This window comes from Rhea americana, unplaced genomic scaffold (assembly GCF_003343005.1).
Source record: "Rhea americana isolate MKP2758 unplaced genomic scaffold, rheAme1 scaffold_4, whole genome shotgun sequence".
NCBI classification, from domain to species: domain Eukaryota; kingdom Metazoa; phylum Chordata; class Aves; order Rheiformes; family Rheidae; genus Rhea; species Rhea americana.
Window position 1 is genome coordinate 1118811 of NW_028186534.1, and position 14964 is coordinate 1133774.

General features: G+C 42.9%; 1 protein-coding gene across 1 annotated transcript in view; it reads left to right on the forward strand.

The window, feature by feature from the left end:
• PTPRT (protein tyrosine phosphatase receptor type T) overlaps positions 1-14964 on the forward strand; it is a 458251-nt gene that overhangs the window by 332891 nt on the left and 110396 nt on the right. Inside the window, exons 10-11 of the mRNA XM_085313918.1 lie at positions 11569-11770; positions 14821-14923. Coding sequence (XP_085170044.1) covers positions 11569-11770; positions 14821-14923 — 305 coding nt within the window. The remainder of the gene's footprint in view (positions 1-11568; positions 11771-14820; positions 14924-14964) is intronic.

Here is a 14964-nt window from a genome sequence, read left to right on the forward strand (position 1 = left end):
TTAAGCATTGGTAAAGAATACTAGCAGGCAAGGAAGGCTCTTCTTTGAGTTCTGGTATGAAATCACTGTATTCAGATGTGACTGTCAAAGGGAAAATTGTTGCTTCAGTCAGCATAAGACCTTTGAACACATTTTCTTTGCTTATAAGGCTACTATGAGTCTTTTCCCTTTGCAAAGAGTTGCAAAGTTGTTAGGAGACATTTTCCAGCTAATGAATATCTCAGAGACACCTTTGTGTGGAATGTCACTTAAAAACATTGATTTTCTAGGGGAAAGTTTTAACTTGCTTTGTGCACTATGTATTTGACAGCCAATGGCTTCAATGAAAATGCGGTTCAGGTGAATAATCCAGAAAACTTGCTGCAGCTAACCTGACTGGAGAAGATCTCTTCYGCCATAGTGGTAGGATTTTATTCATGTAGTACCTAATATACTTGCAAAATGTATCCCARGTGTTTGCTCTAAAGCAGTCGTGTCTGGAGGAATGGAAGATACGGTTTTTTGGAGGTGGCTGGAGCATTTCTAGCTCTCTTCAGACTTTTGACTCTCCCCAGAACATTGGAAAATGAGGCCTGGAWTATATTCAAAAGGAAAACAGCAACAGTGATTTTATTCACCTAGAGTGCTGAGCAGCCTGTGCCCCCCAGGTGAAAGCCCTCTGGGTCTAAACACTGCCAGGGCGCTCTAAAGGCCTGGATATTTCAGGCACAAGATTGGTTCTCTCTGATGAAATGTTTTGATGAGCACAGAAAGCAAAATCAAAGCRTAAAGCCGTGTGTGCGTTCCCAGGACCGGTGCCACCAGCTGCTGCCCTTCCCACCTCCCTTTCCCAAGTCCGTGCCCAGAAGATGAGCTCAAGTTCYCATGTTTTAGGGCACTGTCATAGCAAGACTGGGCTGGCAGCTGTATTCTTATCAAACTGAAGTGGCATGAACAGCCAAGTAATATTCATAACTTCAACCTCCTCTACCCTTGCGTAGCTGCTCAGGAAAATATGTTCCATCTTGCTATAAATACTAATGTGCAGGACAACATCTTAACCACTAAATCCCAAGCAAATATTTTGCATATAAAAATTTATTTTGCTTTGCTCCATATTATCTCGCTGGCAAAGCTGACCGTTTTTTTTGCTAGAATATTACAGAAGAGACTTGGCTTTTTTTGCTGGCTGAAGCAGTTCAGTTGGATTTATTTGCTATCACTTTGAACATTAAAACAGGGATTTTTTAACCAGCTTCAGAAAGAAGTCTTAACTTCTTATTTATGACAGGTATGCATTTATGGGGGAGGTGAGTTGTCTTCCACTCTATTTCTTAAGGCTGAATTTAACAAATTGACTTGCAGTTTTCAAAATCTTTGTAACTGGCCAGCCTGTATTTTAGGGAATTATGCTAGACGTGAAGTGTGCAGGTATTAATTTTAAAAAATAGAAAAATGGGTTTGGAAATTGCACAACCTATTTCCATCCTTCACTTTCCCTGTACAGCTTCTTTTCATCTTTCTGGTGAGGAAAATCTATATCTGGGACAGCTTGATGGCATAACTTGAGAGACAGCAATATAAACTGCAATCAGAGTCATTGCTTGTAATAGGCGATGCCAAAAAATGATCAAACCTTCCATTTTTAGATGTTCTGCCATCCTGTCATGCTATGGCACTCTCAGCTTCGAAAGYAATAGTGTACGAAGAGCGTGGAGAGGTACAGCAAGCAGATTACTGATGATTAGCCAAGCACAATGGCTTTTTTTGCGTTTTAGTTTTGGATGTTTGGTGTTTGAGGTGCTGGTGCTTCCAGTTCTRCTCTAAGTCTGGAAATGGAAAGGTCCAGGCAACAAGGGAAGGACCAAAGAAACCGAACCTGTGACAGTGAAGCTTGAATTACAGACACCCAGATGAAGGAGGTGACACAGCCCAAAGGTCCAGGTCCTGGATTGTGTCAGAACTGATTTTGAAGGGAGTTCTGATTCTTYGTGCTGTGTGAATTCTGCTTTTAAGATGAATTTTGAGTTTTATGTATGAGTTTTCCCAGACTGATCTTTTTTTACCCRGGGATGCTTTGGGCCCTATTTGCTCATCCCTTCCTTTTGAGATGAGCATGTAGATATGCACTTACGTTCCCAGGACAGTGAAGAAAGCTACATGTATGCTCGAGTGGTATACTGGGCTCAAAACCTTGCATAACTGCTCTAAGTTGCTGTATCACACAAAATATTCTTCCCAGTGGTTGGTGAGCCAATGCTAGTGTGTATTTATAAGTTGTGTATTATAACCAGGTTTGATACCTATTTGTGTTCATTATGAATATGAAGACCTTTGCAAAATGTTTCATGTGCCAAGGATTAGAGTTTAAGCCATAATCTGCCCAAACCGGTTTCTTTGTCTTTTAATTCTGTGTTAGCCGTGTTCTGCCTGCTGTGGAGCTGATCGCTGTGTAAAGGCTGTTTGTGTGCATTTACCTTAAATTTATATATCATAGGGATGAGCTGACATGACACCTGCCTGGGTTTTCTTCCCCCTGTGTGATAGCTGATTTTGGTAAGGTGATGGAGGGGAGGAGAAGTACTTGTTTTAATTTGTTTTATGGAATGGATTGAGGTTTTACCAGGCATTACTGTCCCTAAGCTGTGAAACAAGTGTGTTCCCCAGCATCTCTGGGTCGCACAGGGCTTGCTGCCTGCCTGCGTGCCCTAGTTTCCACTGCGGGATGCAGCAAGGGCGGCCACGTGGCAGCCACGTTGCATGCCTAAAACCACGACCGGGGAAAYGCTCCTGCTTTTGCCCATCTGCTTCCAGAAAGATTGATCTCCCTGTAACATCTGTAGGTTTTTGCATGATTCATCTCTGATAACGTATGAACCCTGCTTGGCTTCTTCTCGTCTTGCCCTTTGCGCCTAGGCGAGATGGACTTGCGCTGCACGCAGGGAGCTAGAGCAAATATTTGTGCGCTCTGGAAAAAATGCAGAGCTTGAGTCCCTTTGACACTCTTGGTTTTGAACTTTAAATCAAATGTGAAGGCCACATCCAGGATCCTGCTTGTGTGTGATCTGCACTCTGCTTGGGGTCAGCCTGGGAAGTGTAAGCGGCCAGTGTTACCCAGCAGAGCCCTTGTACGTGCCGGTGGGGAGCGTGTCGGCTTTAATGTCACGGGAAACCTGAAGCAGTCTCTCTGTAGCAGGGGGAAGCAGCTACTTACAACTACACAAAGTAACAGTATAAATGATGTTTTGCTTCGGCCTATAGTGTTCACATGTGCKTTTGTATGCTTTRGAAAGTGGAAGAGATCTTTAATTGTTTACTGAAACTGCTGCTTTGCCAAGATTAAATATCGAATTAATAACTGAAGATAAAGAATTTATAGAAAGATCGGGAACATGAAAACTTGGGCTCTGCCTCATACTTTTGCAACTATTGTTGTTGTTGGGTTACAGCTGACATAGATGCTGCTTTGCACCTCTAAATCTGCTTTTTTTTCACTCCTTGTGTTGCATGAGCTTCTTCGAGTGTTTGGCAGCTGCCTGGGCCAAGGTGCTTTCCCGTGGAAGCGTGGCTCTGAGAACAACCCCGGGCAAGATGCCGTCTAGAAGCGGAGAGCTGATTTTCGTTCCTAAGTGCGCCTCAGGCTGAGTTAAGGTGTTGGATCGTAAGGTTTGACTTCTRCTTAACTCACGGTACAAGCAGAGGCAAGTCCTTATTTCCTTACCGTGCTTCAGCCCCAGTCCTAGGAGGTGTCACGGAGGAAGAGGGAATGGTTAAACCTTCGTAGTCTGGCCTGTAGTTCTGCGGGTAAGGGAAAGCCGGATCGTGCTCAGGGGTGGCGTTTACCCTACRGACACTGGCAGAAGGGCTGGTGTGTGCAAGTGCTACGTGCAATTTTAGGAGCGTCGCTGTAAGCCTCTTGTTGTTGGATCCAGCTTGAAGGTGGACAGAGAAAGCTGTGCTTTGGGGAATGGCCATTTCTTAYGGTTGTCTCCCATGAAATCTGAAGTTACTTTTCGTATTAGGTATCTTATGCTGCACAGCCACTTAGGTTCAAAAAGAAGCATTTCAGGAGCTCAATATTAGCCATGTGAAAGGAAAGGAGATGCAGTCTCCTTTACTGGAGAGAAGCCTTGCAGATCTTCTGGTCTTTCTGAGATCAGTGATGTCTGAACTGAAGCAAGATGCTCGGTAAAATGCCTCTTTACCTTGTACACCCTTTGGACACAAAGAATTCAAAGCAAAAAGTTTAGAAGACACCATGAACTGGAGCTAGCATCCTTTCTGCATAAAAAAGTCATTTGCACAGTTAAATTACATTGCATGTGACTTCTTAGCGCCTGGCTTGAGGAGCACTGCTTTCCTGAGACAGTGGCTCAGGAAATGAAGGAAACGTTTTGATAGCTTCAAGTTCAAGGATATTTCTGTCAGATTTTTAGGCATCGGTTTATTTGTGTTTATTTTGGGGAGAGATGAGGAGAGCAAAGTTTGCTTGTCGACGTTATTAGAGCGTGGCGTGCCATATGTAAAGCAAGATTAAAAACTAAATAGCTTATTGTTTCCCAAGGAGTTCTCAATCATGAAGMTTTTCAGTTGGTTCCCCTTCTGCACGGTCTGTGACGCTGAGACCTGCGAATGCATCCAGCTCTCTCCACCGATACCTGACCCCACCACCTCTACGCCCTTATGACCTGCATGATGATTTCTCACCTTACAAAATCACGCTTTGGCTGTGACAAACTTTTTTTTCTCCCTCGTTGTCAAGTTTTGTGCTCCCCCTGYTAGAAGCTGAAATTGCAGCAGGCGGTGTTGGAGAGGAAACTACTATTGTATGGGCACCTGCGAGCTAAGCTGCTGTCCCAGCTGGGTGGAAAAGCCGCCCTCTTCTCATCTCCTGCCAGTTGAACACTAGTGAAACCTAGGACCATCATCAGGGACCCTTCTTTCCACTGCCGCTTCTATGGGGAGGCCACCCCATGTCTTCTCCCTGCGTGTTGTGTGGCATGATAACACCCAGTGAATAAAAAAGTCCTGATASTATGTCTTGTATCATAAGATGAGAGTGATTTCAAAAAACAGCTATAAGACTGGAAAAATTGCATTTTGTGCATTTTCATCCAACTTAATGAAGTGAAAGACACTGGTCAGGTTGTCTGTGCAGACCCAGGTTCTGATCCTGGCAAGCTCGTACATAGAGTGATTTTGGTGTGTTCCTAGTCCTGGATCCTCTGTTGGCAGCACAAGATGGTTTCAGTCTTGGGACATTACTGCCCCCCCCCACCAAAAAAAAAAAATACTGCTAGCTGTCAGTCCCCAAGTATCCCCAGAAGTTAAGGATTGTGTGTTAGGGAGAATGGTGAGGCTCAACAGCCTGTTTTATAAAGACAGGGGCATAAAACCTCAATGGGCACACTGGGGATAATGTAATGGATTTATGGGTTTCAAATGCCTTCCCCAAACTGCTATGCAGGCTGTCACTAAAATGGAAAATAGAGAGAAAGTTGCATAATGTACCTCCAAAGTGGCGTTTGATTTAACAGCAGCGCTTACCATTTGCATTCCAACGGGCTGCAACGGCTGGAATCAGAGGGGAGGCTTAAAGCCCTAATGCTGGATGGTGAATATAGCTGTGGAGAGCAAAATTCTGCTTACCACGGCTGATTAATTCAATATGACAAAAGATATGAGATAAAGTGGTCTTTGCACTGGGATCAATTGTTGTGGAAGGAAACAGGAGCGTATTTTTTTGCTTTGACTGGCAAGCTCTCGTTACAGAGACGTTTGAGTTTGCTGCCTTCAGTTCTGAGGTCGTGAGCACGTGAAATCCTGACGGTTCAGTTGCTCGTCAATGGGAAAGCTAACAGGAATGCACCGAGTGCATGGGGCGACTGCATGGATTTATCAGTTGTGATCTGAGCAGGTTATTCTTTCTTGCTAATTAATTAAATTTATTTAAGAGGATTAAAGAAACTCCAAAAAAGCCATCCAGCTTTTCCAKAAGGATTTCACTGCCTACCATTGGGGGGTGAAAAGGGCCATTACAGTGAAATGATAAGATCTAAATTGCAGTTTGGTCTTAATGTATTAAGTTTAGGACCTCATGGTTGATCGCTAATATATCCTTAGAAAGGAATACCTAAACATGAAGGATAACTCACCACATCTCTTGACCATCCGTTTCACTGTTTAATTACCACATTTTTAACAACGTGTGCCCTTTTCCTCTATGTTTTTTTTTAATCTCCAATTTCCAGCTGTTTACTAGTATTTTTTAAGAAAAAGCAAGCCCGGGACAAGGACCACACTGCCTGCATGCTTAAAGCTGGCATAAAATCCACCAGACTGGGTTACTGCGTTCGTTCGCTAAGCGCGGTGGGGGGCTGCAGAGGTAAGCTGGGCGCCGGAGCCAGCGTAGCTGCGCCGYGGAGGGCTAACCGCTCACGTTAGCAGAGCTGCCCGTGCCCCGCTGCGCCTGGCGCTCGGGCTGAGCAGGCGGTGACCCTGCCTGACGAGCCCCTGTAATAAGACATATCTGCACCTTTTTTTTTTTAACGTGTGAACACACTTGCCTGAACATCTGCAAGCTGGGTGAAAATTAAGGGGATGAAGATTTTTATTTGCTTGCTTTTTGAAGAARCATCTGCAGTGAAGAAGAGCCTTGCGCCTCCTTGTTCGGTTAATGCTTTCTGCTGTGGCCTTGCCCTTCACAGTGAAAGCTTTTTAAGTTGTGTGTTGTAATAGAAGTTTTACAGTCGCAAATGACGATCGCGAGTAAAACGTTCGCATTTCCCTGGAGCGTTTGTGTTAAATTAGGCTCTGCGAAGGAGAGACGAGCTGCCTTTAATGCTCTCAATAGCACATCTTGATCTTGGCGGTTGTTAATGTAGTACTTGCTTGGTGATTGCAAGGAGTTAATRCTTTCAACTTTTAAAATGGATAGAAAACAAAGAGGAAGGTGGAATTAAATGATCTGGTTAATGGRGAGTGAGAGGGCACTGGAGTAGACAGGAAAATTTTCCAGGACGTCTGCTGAGCTAATAACAAGGAGTGAACTTGCTAGCTGTCACATTTCTTACACTCATCTGTTCTCATTTTATTCTTCTAAATCCAACACAGCAGTTATATGTCACTGAACGCTCGGAAATTAAATATATGATGCCCTTTTGGAGGTTTCCAATAGGCTTGTGGTTGTACAGCTGACCTGCTTTAAATTTTATTCCTGATAAATTTGGACTGATGTAGCCAAATTTTGTACAATTCAGATGGGAACTCAACTGACCAGAGACTCAAATTGTCATCTGGCTCTGCCGCCGGGATAAATCGCTCCTCTCCAGGTGGAGGAGCGCTTAGATCAGTCTTGCATCCCTCCTCTTGCCATGGGAAAATGGCTATTATTTATCTTCCAAATTCCTGTGCTATCTGACTTCTTGAATTTCTGGTTACTTCACATCTGCTGCTGCTGTTGCTTCAGTTTWATACCTTTTTCCTTAGCTCAATGAAAGAGAGCCCAGGGAAGCTTTGGATTTGGGCTGTGTATTCCTTGGGTCTGCTGCCTGTAGCCTGGTCTGGTGTTTGCTATAATGAGAACCATAGCAGTGGCCATTAAATTTGTTCCCCGAGACCATCAAGGTGCAGTGGAGCCAATACGTAAATGCTGACCTAYATATGCAAACTTCAGACAGGCATCTCAGTCTGGAGGGATGAGGCACAACGTTGACTRTCACAGCAGTCCGCTGGGCAGGGGRTAGTGGGTAACAGCTGGTTAAAAACATAGATTCTCAATTTTTGGAGAAATTCCTTCATYTTYGTGCTTGCATTTATTCTAAATCAGAACCAAAACAAATATTTGCAATGTTTTCAATCAAACTGGCATCTGTAAAATATATTTTTTAATATTTCATTGGTTGCTTTTTTGCCTAGTTTTTTAAAAGTTTAATTTTGTTTCATTTTTTTTTCAGAATATAGGAGTATTATGTGACAAGACTTGTCATTAAAATAGTGTATGTTAATATAATTTAGAACAGCTATCTAGTAATTGAGTCATCGAATTTTCTAGATCAGAATCTCTTGTTTTTTTTGTAGTGAAGCATTTTGGCCCTGGGAAGAAGAAACAAGGGTGAATACTCAGCATACCAACTAGAAGAGTAGGTGCTTTTTTCTGACATCCTTCTTGTTGAAGAGAAGTGGCCTCTCTCTTCTCCAGATGTGTTTCAGGACATTTATAAATGACTTCAGAGTTGGAAGTTTCCATAGTTTCTTCTTGAAAAATTTTCCACAYTCTGATTCCCTGAAATTTCTCTCACTTCAGAAGTTTTAACTTAAGGAGAAAAAAAGGCAGCATCTTAGTGTCTCCATTTCATCTGGTTACAGTCTGGTAAATTATGGATTGATTTAAATAAGCTTTTTATTCCATGCTTGCTCAAATACAGTAATGCAGCTCCTGCTATGCCATTGCCACAGTAAAAACTCCAGATCCTGGATGGAAATAAATACATAGTGTTTCCTCCCTTCCGGAGGGAAGGACTTGGAGCGGAGAAAGGGTTGGGAGAAACACAGTTACTCACCGTGGGAGCTTTCCACGTCGGGATGCTTTGCCCATAAGTGAAATCAGTCTGCTAGGCTATGCTGGGATCTTAAGAAAAGTAGTGACATTGTATGTACTTGTACATGTTGCCAAAAATAATACGTACATACATACATATATAAATRTATTTCTACATGAAGACTAGTCCATCAAAGTGACACAYTGCAGCGTCTTCACTTTCTCTAAGGAGAACGCCCCGAGCCAGACGTGCATGCACTCACAGGTGGATTTGGGGCAGAGGATGCTTAGCTACATTGGGAGGCCGTACGGGAAAAGATGAGGCTGAGCTCTCCAAAGTTGTGCRCATGCTTACCACTCTTTTAAATATTTCTGTTACGGGTTGGTCCACGTGTRCAGCAGAGTTCTGCTCTGGTGTTTTCCAGGTTTCGATTTTTGTTGCGTCCACTTACTGTGCTGGTGTTAAAATTAAACGGCGTGTTTTAGAGATGAGGATTGTGTGTTGCCTGGTTTAACAGGGGTGATACCCATTTGGATAGAGCTTCTGCTGCAGTAACGATAAGCTGGCATTTGTGAGGATGTCTTGTGGTTTAGATACGCCATGAACATCTCTTTGCTATAGGTTATATCTCTCAAAATTTTTGAGGGAATAGTGAAGTCTGATTTCGGTGACCAGTCTTTTTGAAAATYGCCCCAAGCGTCAATCTCAAATCTCAGACATAGTCCTCAAGTGTCACTTGCTCCTTCCCTACTTTTAGTGAGTTTTGAATCCAGGTTGCTTTAAGGTCCCTTGTGTTCCTCTTCTGTGCTATAGCAAGCAGCAAAAAATCTAGCCTAATTTTGTAAATCCCAGGAACTTGCCTTGTTTTGTCTTCTTGAAAGCATGTCCAGTTCTGCTTGCCTTAAGGCCTTTTTTTTTTTTTAATGAAGAAAAATAACTCATTTTATGGTAAACTTAGAACTAGTGAAGGTAGCTGAATTCTTTTATATACGTGCAGCAAGGACAAGTGCATCTCCCACTTGCGTCTGTAGCCTTCTGCATAATCTCTTTGAAAGTAGGTGCCACTGGTTTCACRTGGGCTACTGACTGGCCTGGCCTAGCAGTAGGAGCTCGTCTTCCTCCCAARCTCCTAATTTGCTCATTCTCCCCTGGAACTTTATAGAACTGAGATTTCTCTAGCATTTGGTTTGCAGATAGCGCCTACGGATTTTCTGAGTTCGTTCCCACTTAACACTAAATTAAACGCATTTTTTCTGTCTGGAATTTGCCATGGCATTGACTGCGTCGGGTCTCCAAGGTCGGCGCTCCTCGTACAAATTCCTGGGGCGTTTTTGCCTAGGTTGCCTCGCTGCCTCCACGTGCCGTGGCGCGGTAAGAGCTGTCGCAGTGCCGTCCCTGTCACGCGGCGTGCCGTGTCCCTCGCCGCGCCCRAGGAGAAGGCAGGAGTGAGCGTAAGGGTTCCTCCTGCCCGTTTCAAATTGCTTGTTTTAACGACCACACTGCTTCTGACGCTTCCTCAGGTTTCTGGAAGCACTAAAAATTACAAAACGGATTTTAAGGCCTGGCAAAAAATGAAGGGAGTTTCAATGAAATCACCAGAAAGCTGGTTAAATCTAACTCCTTTAAGAGTTCTGCTTCCTTAGTTTTTGCTGCTCCGTCAGTCCGGACATGATTCGCTGCCCTTCTCGGTCACGTTGTTCAGTCGTGGCTGTCGGCGCTGTCTGGGCTGTTGTGCACCGTCCAAGTAACGGGGTCGGTACTCCCAGCCCCTTCCCGGGCCCTTTGGTGTCAGTGGGATCAGCCTCTTTCTTCCATCCTGTTATTAAGCCCTCTCTTTTTAAACACTGTGCATTTATTTTTCCTCCAAACGCAAAGTTTTCCTCCTCTCGTAAAACAAGGGACTTCAGTTTTTTCAAAGGCGCTCTCAGCAAAGCAGGGAATCACGTTCTTGTGGAGTCCTTCATAAAAAATTGAAGCCTTGCTATATTAACATACATTGATTTATTCATGGTGTTTCATTACAAATAAGCGAGGACCCCATAATATCGGGAAAGGTTAGGAGAGCAGTGGAGCACGCTATATTATATTGACAGCTCAGTTGAAATTGAGCTGCCTTTGAATTGAATTTGGAACGTAGGCAAGGAATTGGCTGGTAAATAAGTCATGAGTTTTACTTCCAAGTGTCTGTATATCACCGGGGTTGCCGCCGGTAAGCGTAATGCGGCTCGAGCCGAATTTCAAAGGTGTGCTTTGAGCGCGGGCACCTCCGAAGGCACGTTAGCACCAGCCACGTGTGTGTTCACGAGCAGCTCTCCAGGTCTGTAACCCTGCAGACTTTCCCTCTCGGGCGAAAAGCAGGCACGGCGTTACACGTACACCTGCCAAGCCAGGCTAAGAAGCCGGGGGAAGGAAATTATAGCAGAAACCGTCTCAGAAGCTCAGGCAAGAAGGAAGRTCTTGTACCTGAAGACTTGATGGAATTTATTTCATCTAATCATATCATTTCATTTCAACATTTCATTCCAGTGTACTGTTGTTAGGGCGGGAAAAGAATTCCAAAGACTTTGAAGTTAGGAAAAGGCTCCTGTTGTTTTCAGTGGACTTAGGAGAAGACCATTTGCTAGAAGGAAAAAAACACTTGATGAAAAAAGTGTCCTGGTCTTGCACCAAAAGTTTGCATTTGCTATGGGGAATTACATGGGAAATTCTCGTGCCGTTTCTGCAGCTCGTGCTGTGCGTTCTAGTTTGGCTGCAGAAAGTCTGACATCTGTAACAAAAAGCAATTCTTTGCACCTTTTGTTGTAAATCAGCACGTGCTGAGGTTTTAGCAGAGAGGAGACATTAGTTTCTTACTAAGTAAAGGCTTGGGAAAACTGTTGTGTTTGCTTGCTGGTATCCAAATGTAGATCTGTTCACTGGAGATACTGAAATATTATCTGCCCTTTAATTTTCAATCTGTAGTCCGCAGCAATGGTGCAGTAGGGGAGCAGAGAAAGGGCAGGTGCAGAAGGCCCCTTATCACCTTACTGTCCTTGTTCTTCATTTGCAGATTACATACAAGGCCGTTGGGTCTCTGGATCCCAGTGCTGACCTGTCCAGCCAAAGAGGGAAAGTCTTCAAGCTAAGGAATGAAACACATCACCTCTTTGTAGGATTATATCCAGGGACTACGTATTCATTCACCATCAAAGCGAGCACAGTCAAGGGCTTTGGGCCACCCATCACAACACGGATTGCAACTAAGATTTCAGGTACTGCTCTGAAGAAGAAGGAACCTGCGAGGACTTTGTTCTTCTGAACCACAGCTAACAGACAGATAGAACAATACAAAAGTGTTTAGCTTAGTGTCTCCTGTGCGTTCTTGCTAGACCAAATTTTTAAAGGGGCCACAATCCGGTGTCTGTGTTGATTTGGTTTACGAATGCAGTGGTTAGAGTTGACTTGAGGATCATTTTAATGAGGACCCCCGTTAGTTCTGCAGATGAGTTGTACCTAAAATAGATTATTGGTATCATATGCTTAGTCTGGTAGGCACCTTCAAAAATGTGGCTTTTATCTTCAGAATGTGCCCAAGATGGAAGTAATGAAGTAATTGAATTAATATTAGAAAGAGATTAAAAAAAAGATAAAAGCAGTTTTTGTGGCTTTTCTTCTGAGTAAGGGTAGCAAAAGGGTTTGAGGTAGGCAAACAAGTATATAAAAGACACTGAAGTCAGACACTGTTGCAGGGAGAAGGCTCCTGTGTCCATGGGAAAAAAAAAGAGGGAACTAGTCCTAGCTAGACAAAAAAAAAAAAAAAAAAAAAAAAAAAAAAAAAAAAAAAAAAAAAAAAAAAAGGATAGTGCAGAAAATATGGGACAGACATATGGAGATTTTAATTTTAGGATTTAATTGATAGTACTAAAATGGGTTCTCTAACCGAGTTTAAAATTGCCTTTTTTTGAAGTATCTTTATCTATTTTCTCAGTAAAGCCAAAACAAATGTTCGTTTTAGAAGCCTGATGTGCTGATTCCTTGGGATACTTGTAGTACTWGAAATTTTGGCTGGCAGCATAGAAGAGAATGTGCAGCAATGCATATTTTCCATTGCACTTGTTCAAAACAAATTGGTTAATAAAGCTAATTAGTTTTATTCTATTTTTTTATATAAATATATATATATAATAAACTAATGGTTAAAAAAATAAGTTGTTAGCTGTACATGACAGTGTAAATTTTTAGGAAGCAAAATATATTCATTCTCTACTACTAACCATCAGCAGGGTTTGAACCTGTGGCGTTCAGTGCAAAAGCTCATGCCCCAGCACTTGACCTAGTAAAGCCATTTGCCATCAGGAACAACTCCATGGACTGCTGTGGTTTATGCACCCCTGCACTTAGAGGATGTCATGGCATCCGCTCTGTTCACTTGTGTCCAGAGCAGAATAACAAAATAGCACGGTAGAGATAGTGCTTTTTCCCTCTGATTCAGTTTMTTTCCATTTTATTATTCAGTGAGTGCTCAAATCATGTTAGGCGCCTGCATGATTATTACCTGTGTGCACATTGAGCTCTCGTCATCTTTTCTGTTCTGTCTTCCAAGCATCTGGTTCCCAGTAGGCAGGTGCAGCCTCCACGTGGGCACTAGGACAGACTCTGACATTAGATTTTCCCATTGCATGGTCAGTTCTATACATGTAATTTAAAAATTTCTGCTAAACTTACTCTGAGATGCAGTCCCACAGGAAGCAGGGAGAAAAGTGATTTTTGCAGTGCTCCAGCTAGGCTCATAGAAGCAGCTTTAAAGCAGAATTGCAGAGTTGAGAAAGCGAGTTTCCAGACCGTTTCTGGTGGCCAAGCTGGAGCCTTCGGGAGCACTGTGTTGAGCTGCAGAAACATCTCCTCTGGCTGGAGCAGGTGCTGAACAATTTTTATTTTGGCATCTCTAGAAAGTGCTGTGATATCTGGTAGAGAAGACCGTTGGTGAGGAAGTACTGTGATTCCTAGTGTAGAAGACAGCTGGTGACGTGCATCTTCTTGAAACGACTGGTACTGCTTTCCCTGGATGCAGAGCACCTTGTCATGGAAATCCTTGTTAAAGGCATTAGCATTCRTTCTCAACTCGCTGCTGGCTTATTGATGGGGAAGTTGGTAGCTGAGCTGATAATAGCAACCACCATTCTTGACAGTTTGGGGACTTTTAGATAAAATTCCTGATTGTTTAGCAGGATTACAGTGGAAATGGCTGCGAAAGGATTAAGCGTGGACCCCCTGCAGTGCAGTTTGCCCTTGCGAGTTGCAGTTGAACTAAGGGGGACTGCACTCTTCATTTAAATTCTTCTATCTGCTTTATCCTTAAAGATATTTCAACAAAACTTACATCTTTGGGATAAATCTGATGCCACGCTCGCTTGTGATCTCATCATTTTATCCACAGAAAAGATATGACCCAAACAGATGTCTCCTGTTGAGGAAGGAAGAAGTAATATATTAAGCAAAATGTTAATGTGTAAGGAAACATATCCTTCTTTCATGAAATGACCTTAACATAAAATAACAAATCAGAAATAGTCTCAGAAGTTAGACTTGTTAGGCTAAATGTGAATATTTTGCAATTTTCCATATAGCTTTGGGGAAGATCCTCGGTGAAATGATGGACACCATGGGTGGTTGCTGCTCAAATGCAGCTGTTGGAAGCCTTGCAGCTGCTTAATACTTTTAGCGTTCAAAATCAGTAAAGCACTGGGGTAAAATACTACAGATTTGAGTGCTGAAATAACCTGGCTGATTTGTGCTCCTCTCTTTTGATGCTTTCCTGCTTCATAACACACCATCCAGCTAATCAAGGACACACACAGCTTAAGTCTGTCTCTTAAAAAACTACACCTAAGATGTGGGATGTCTAATCTAGGGACAAGACCAGAAACAGGAGCTAGGCTTCCTGCCTTCTCTTCTTAGCTCTGCCACTGATTTGCAGGTCCTAAATGGTATCCTTTAATATCGGTGCAGTCTTATTTCTCATAAAATTAAAGAAATGATCCCATCTCAAAGAATTACTAAGTCTTAAAAAATTCACGACGGTGTTTTCGAAGCCATCTGGAAGATTTGGGTGTCCAGTCCCTATTTGATTTTAATGGCAACGAGCATACAAATTTTTTAATGGTGTTGACAGTTTTGATCATAACACTTGCAAAGTATTTTGACGTTTCATGTAAGCAATGTTAAATGGTCCCCAAGAAATGTTAATATTATGTTGTCATCACTACCAAAAGCAGTAAATGKTACATACTTAATGCACTGTTTTTTTTTCTTTTCTGTTTAGCACCGTCAATGCCCGAATACGACACAGACTCCCCCTTAAATGAGACCGACACTACCATCACTGTCCTGCTGAAGCCTGCTCAGTCCAGAGGAGCACCTGTCAGGTAGGATTTTGGTCTTTTTTTCTCTGTTTTCTCTCTCTCTC